The 6,347-nt window shown below is 40.7% G+C and overlaps 1 protein-coding gene across 1 annotated transcript; it reads right to left on the reverse strand.

Moving 5' to 3' along the window:
- Positions 1–263: 263 nt before the first annotated feature.
- On the reverse strand, positions 264–1,883 carry LOC119318937 (flotillin-like protein 1). The gene has a single exon (XM_037593483.1). It carries the CDS (start codon positions 1,828–1,830, stop codon positions 388–390), a length of 1,443 nt encoding a protein of 480 aa, XP_037449380.1. The 5' UTR covers positions 1,831–1,883; the 3' UTR covers positions 264–387.
- Between the last annotated feature and the right edge of the window lie 4,464 nt (positions 1,884–6,347).

Genomic DNA, 6,347 nt, shown 5'->3' on the forward strand with positions numbered 1-6,347 from the left:
TCGTACTATGTTAGAAAAACACAAAAATAAAAGGAAAAAATCCCAACAAATATCTGCATAAAATTCAACGATATTTTTTTTTTGCGGGTGAACGATGTACTCCCTCTATAAATAAATATAAAACGCTTTAGATGAGGGAGTTCTTTTTTGTTGTGGAAGATGAGACATAGTTTTTTTTTTTTTTTGCGATCATAGCTATTTTTCATTTAGATGAGAGGTAGACACATTTTTGGTTTATTCACCAGCAAATCATTTAGATGAGAGATATAGTACATGTTATCCGAAGTAAATAAAACACCCTTATGTTGACGTATCTCACACGCATTCACAATCACACTGGCATATATAAGGTGCGCGACTGCACGTACTTGAAGCTTCGTGGCAAGCTCAGGTGGACGTGGAGGTGCCCCCCTTGAGAGTGCCCATCCACGCCGGCGGTAGCATCCCAGTCTGCTCGTGCACCGTCGTTAGCAACGGCGGCAACATCCTGTACACCCCGGCCATCTCCTTCATGGCGCCGTCACCACCCTCGGAAGCAGAGCCGTTGCTCCACACGCTGATCTTGGGCTCGAGCCCCTTGATGGCGTCGGCGTTGATGCGCGCCATCTCCTGATACACGCCTGAGCTGATCATGAGGTAGTCACGGAGCGCGCCGTAGCTGCCGCCGAGCGCGCCGAGCATGGAGGACAGGTACACGCTCTGGGCCTCTCCCATGGCCGCCAGCCCCTCGGCCTCCTTGCGCTTGGCGTAGAGCTCGGCCTCGGCCTCCCGCTGCCGCGCGAAGAACTCCGCGTCCGCAGTCGCGCGGCGCGCCTCCGCCTGCCTCTCCTGCTCGAACAGCAGCGCCTCGGCCGCCTTCTGCCGGTTGTAGAGCTCCCAGTTGGCCTGCTGCACCTTCATCTCGTAGTCCACGACGGCCTTGCTGAGGTGCTCGGCCTTGAGCTTCTCCGTCTGCCTGGCGGCGTTGGTGCGCTCCACCTCCACCTGCAGCTGCGCGTCCCGTATGGCCACGGCCTTGGCCGCCTCCACCTCCGCCACCCTCGCCTGCTGCTCCCACCCGGCCTTCTTCATGGCCAGCTCCGCGTCGGCCTGCGCCACCTCGGCGTCCCTCTCGTTCCTGAACACCCTCACCTCCGCCGTCACCCTGGCCTCCTCCTTGGAGCCCTCCCCCTGGCGCTTCACCGTGTACACCTTGGTCTCGGCGTCCACCTTGGCGGCGTTCTGGCGCGTCATCCCCTCCCGCTCCTTGGCGCCGACCTCGCCCTTCATGCGCGCCTCGGCCACGTCCACCTTGGCCTGGTTGACGGCCTCCTGCTGCGTCTTCTGGCCGAGGTAGGAGAAGTACTCGTGCCCCGGCACGTCCACCAGCTGCTTCACGTTGGCGTTGTAGATGACGAGGCCGAACTGGTTGAGCTCCAGCTGCACGCTCTCGAACACGGCCTGCTTGAACGACTTGGTGCCGTGGAAGATCTGCTCCATGGTCATGGACGCCGCCAGCACGCGCGTCTCGCCCTCGATCACGCCCTTGACCAGCTCGTTGACGTGGCGGGAGAGCTTGTCGTGCGGGGAGATGAGCTTGGCGTAGCGGAGCAGGGACTCGACGTCGTCCGCGCGCGGGCCGATGGTGAAGACGGCGGGGAGCACGAAGGGGAGCTTCTCGGCGCTCATCGCCTGCACCTCGAAGGTGTAGTTCACCGGGGAGATGTCGAAGCGCGCGCACCGCTGCCCCGGCGCGATCCACGCCTTCTTCGCCAGCTTCACGTCGTCCACGCCGTACCCGGTGATGGCCAGGTACTCCGACGGGCTCGCGATTCGGTACACGAACCCCATGGCGCAAGCGAAGATGACAAGTGCAGGCTGTACGGTACTGAGCTAGACTGCTGCCAGGAACATGGATATGATGACAACTGAGAACAAGCGTACGCAGCAGCATGTTATATATGCGAGGCTGGTCAACACATGCAACCACATAAATCTTTTCTTTTTGCGCCAAAAAACATTTTTTTTACGGAACCTCGTCACACAAATCTTGCCCTGTATTTCCCGGTCATTGCTGGGATGCTTTTAGCTAGTTCCGCTTGATTCAGCCCGGGCTAATTTTCCAATTGGTCAGCATAGCGTGTAAGAAATTGTATTCCAATTTTATAGACATTATCTGTGCGTTGGTCCTTTCCAAGTAATGCTATACATACATTGATTTACATGGACTTTACAAACAAGTGTAATTGCGTGTGACCCTTTGTATGTTTAGCATTATTGATCTTTTTTCGGAAGTTTGACGCAAGCATTTTTCTCGAATGGATCGAGTCGTTCCCTGTCCATTTCCGTGGCCTTGTGAGTTGTGATGTACTCGTTGCCACAAGAAACGGGCGTTACGATTTTATACGGTATTTTCCTCGTTGACATCGATGGAGTGTGCAGTACGACAACGCGTCTTCCCTTCGTTGGTCCTGGCTTTAATTATGGTTCGAAGCAAAAATCATCGGGTGAAGAAATAAACTTGGAATCAACCGAATTGACGTTGACCGATCGAGCTTGGAATCAACCGAATTGACGTTAACCGATCGAGCTTTGTTCGTTACCGGAACTGGTTTCTGGTTTTGATCGGTTTAACCAGCTCAGAGCAACTCTCTGGCAGAGTCGTTGCAGTAGTAAGGGCATGTACAATAGTTCTATCTTAAGCGTGCCACATAGATAAATAATGAGGTAGTGGAGAGAAAAATCATAAAAGAAGGCTTGTCTTATCTTACTTAAGAGAAGACAAGAGATGATCTCTTAGCATAATTTGTCTCACCATGTTTTTAGGAACAACTAATTATTAAAAATAAGGCTAAGAGATGATCCATTGTAGACATGTTTGTTTGTCATCTCTAATTTAGATGCAAAACTTAAGATAAGACTATCTTATCAACCATTGTACATGCCCTAATACATATGAATGCTCGATGTGCACTTAAGGCTGTCCAGATAACGCACAAAATTGGAGTCAATATAAATATAGCCTTTAAAATGGATTGTCACATAAGACCAGCTTTATCTGGGAACTAGCTAGAGATCAATTGACTGAAAATATAATTTGGGTCAATCGAGGGACCACAAATTTGTTGCAGTCGATCTGCTCTCTGCTCGAACGGAGCGTCAGAGCCCGGTGGATGGATCGGTCTCGAGAGCAAACCTGCATCACCAGGGTACGCAGAACTGGAGCCAGCCAGTTGTCCACTCCCCTGCGATGCATGCAAGCACGCACACAACTGCACAATCTCCTCCTTGAACGGACTCTCACTCACCCCCACCTACCTTATCCTCTTCCTCGATCCCATGGGTGGGACACATGCAATATTTGGTTAATTAAGCATTGGTCATTAGCATTTAATTAAGTTAATTCATCACATGCAAAACACCCGTCACAGTCATTATCCAAATGGTACCCTGGTGTGTTTGCATGCAACTGTTAGCGACTATATGTGCACTCTCACACACATATATTTATTTTTACATACATACATAGAATACATTTTTTTAAAATACATATATGCACACATACATACATATCAAAGAAGAAAGAGAAGAGGGTATTTAAACCCATAATTGTAATTCATTTATGTCCAGTAATCCTCACACAAGACATCTAAATACTAGACATAATTACTAGACATAACCTACTCTCTCCTTTCCGATTTATAAGGCTCAATTCAAAAATCTCACCAACCAAGGTAGATGATGAGTGGTGGAATATTTTTTGTAGTTTGCAAAAGCACCCAATTAATGCTCTTGTTTTCCTTGCACCTTGAAGTCTGAACATGTGATGGGGAACAACCAAATTGAGCCTTATAAAATGGAAAAACTAAATTTTTGAGATAAGCCCTATAAACCGGAAAGGAGGGAGTACAAAATCAAACAACTTACACATAAATTATGTTTTTTTCTAATATGCAAGAATAAGCATATAATAGTGAAAAATATAATATGCAAGAATAAACATACAATATTGGATTTTTCATAAAAAAAGTTTTTAAGGTGGAATGAACAAATGACATATGCATTACCCTTAAAGAAAAAAAAGTAAATTAAAAAAGTAGAAGAAAATAAAGACATTGAAGTTTTCTAAAAAAGAGTTAATGACATTGCTATAACACTTTAAGAAGAAAGAAAATAAAAAACAAATGACAAAAATTGCACACAATTTACACCTTTTCTAATATGCAAGAATAAGCATATAATAGTGAAACGTTCGCAATAAAGGAAATTTCCTAAGAAATGATGAATTAGTGGCACTTGAGCTACAATTAAATAAGAAATAAAATAAAAAACTAAACGAAAATAAAATAATGAAGTTTTCAACGGAAGAATGAATTAGAGGCTTTGGTATTACCCTTTAAGAAGAAATAAACTAAAATAAAACCTAAATCAAAAACAAAATAAAGAAGTTTTCTAGGGAAGAATGAATTTGTGGCATTGGTATTACCATTTAAGAAGAAAGGAAAAAATGAGAAATTTGCACTTAATTTACACAGAAATTGCAATTTTTGTAATATGCAAGAAAACTATATAATAGTAGCATTCTCACTAGAAAGAAAGTTCCCTAATAAGGAATGAATTAGTGAGATTGGCATTGCCAATAAAGAAAAAGTAAAATGAAACAAAAACTAAATAATTAAGGTTTGTAATAAAGAATAAACTCGTGGTTTTGGCATTACCCAAAAAGAGTTAACTACTAAAGCAGAATCACAAAATAAAAATATTTTTTTCTAAGAAACAATGTATTAGTGGCATTAGTATTAACCTTAAAGACAGAAGAAAAATGCAGATGAAATAATGACACACAATTAACATAAAAATTACATTTTCTACAAATGAAAGAGTAAGCATACAATAGTGGAATTTTCATAGAAAATGTTTTCTAAGATGGAAGGATTGAATGACATGCACATTACACTTAAAGAAGAAAGTAAATTTAACAAAAAGCAAAAAAACAATGAGTTTTCTAAAAAATAATTAATGACATTTCTATTACACTTTAGGAAGGAAGAAAATAAAAAAACAAATAATGGCAAAATTTTCACATAATTTACACATAAATTATGCTTTGTTCTGATATGCAAGAATAAGCATATAATAGTGAAATATTCATAGTAAAGGTAATTTCCTAAGAAAGAATGAATTAGTGACACTTGTGTTACAATTAAATAAGAAATAAAATAAAAGTAAAACTAAATGAAAAATAAGATTGTGAAGTTTTTCTAAGAAAGAACGAATTAGAGGCCTTAGTAATACCCTTTAGGAAGAAAGAAAATAAAATAAAACTAAATCAAAATTAAGATAATTGAGTTTTATTAAGAAAGAATGAATTAATGACATTGGTCTTACCCTTTAAGGAGAAACGAAACAAAAAAAATAAAGAATTGAGAAATTTGCACACAATTTATGCACAAATTGCACTTTTTACAATATGTATGAATAAGTATATAATAGTATAATTCTCACAAAAAAGAATTTTTTAAGAAGGAATGAATTAGTGACGTTGGTATTATCATTAAAAAAGAAATAAAATGCAACAAACACTACAAAATAATGAAGTTTTGTAAGGAAATAAAGTTTTGTAAGTAAGAATGAGGTAGTTACATTGATATTACCCTTTAAGAAGAAATAAATTATAAAATAGTAAAATAACAAAAAATACACACAATTTATACAAAAAAATGTGCTTTCAATAATATGCAAGAATATGCATATGGTAGTGGAATTTTCACAGAAAATACAAATATGTTGAAACTACACTATTTTAATAGTATGTAAGAAATAAGCACATAATAGAGCATCTTTCATAGAATTACAATTTATACACATATTATACATTACTTATGTGTATATATTTTATATTCACCCAACATCCAAAATATACCCACAAAACCCAACAAAAAAACAGAAGCAAAAACGCACAAAAACAACCTAATAAGAAAACACATAACAAGCTTCAGCCCAACAAGAGATCAACTGACCCAAAATAGGGGTCAATCAAAAAAGCCAGCCCAATACAGGACAACACACTCAACAGGAAAAAAACAACTAGCACACATCTTAAAGCAGCAATCAACGATAAAAGAATCGACTAACCCAAAAAATAAAACTCAGTCAGCTGACATGTAGCTATAGTGCTTGATCTCTACTGTTAAAGGGAGTTGTGGATAGTACGTCCAACTCTTCCTCCCATCGATCTCCTCTCGCCCGCATCCTGCATTAACTCAATGAAATCAAATTTTATTAAAACCTTTACTAAAGTAATAATAAAATCATTGCATTTCCCTACCTATACTCGAGTCAAATAAAATCTTACCAAAATCTACAAT

Source organism: Triticum dicoccoides, chromosome 6A (genome assembly GCF_002162155.2).
Source record: "Triticum dicoccoides isolate Atlit2015 ecotype Zavitan chromosome 6A, WEW_v2.0, whole genome shotgun sequence".
NCBI lineage: Eukaryota > Viridiplantae > Streptophyta > Magnoliopsida > Poales > Poaceae > Triticum > Triticum dicoccoides.

Bases quoted from the DNA above. Each gene is read 5' to 3' on its own strand.
- LOC119318937 (XM_037593483.1), bottom strand. From the start codon at position 1,830: ATGGGGTTCGTGTACCGAATCGCGAGCCCGTCGGAGTACCTGGCCATC.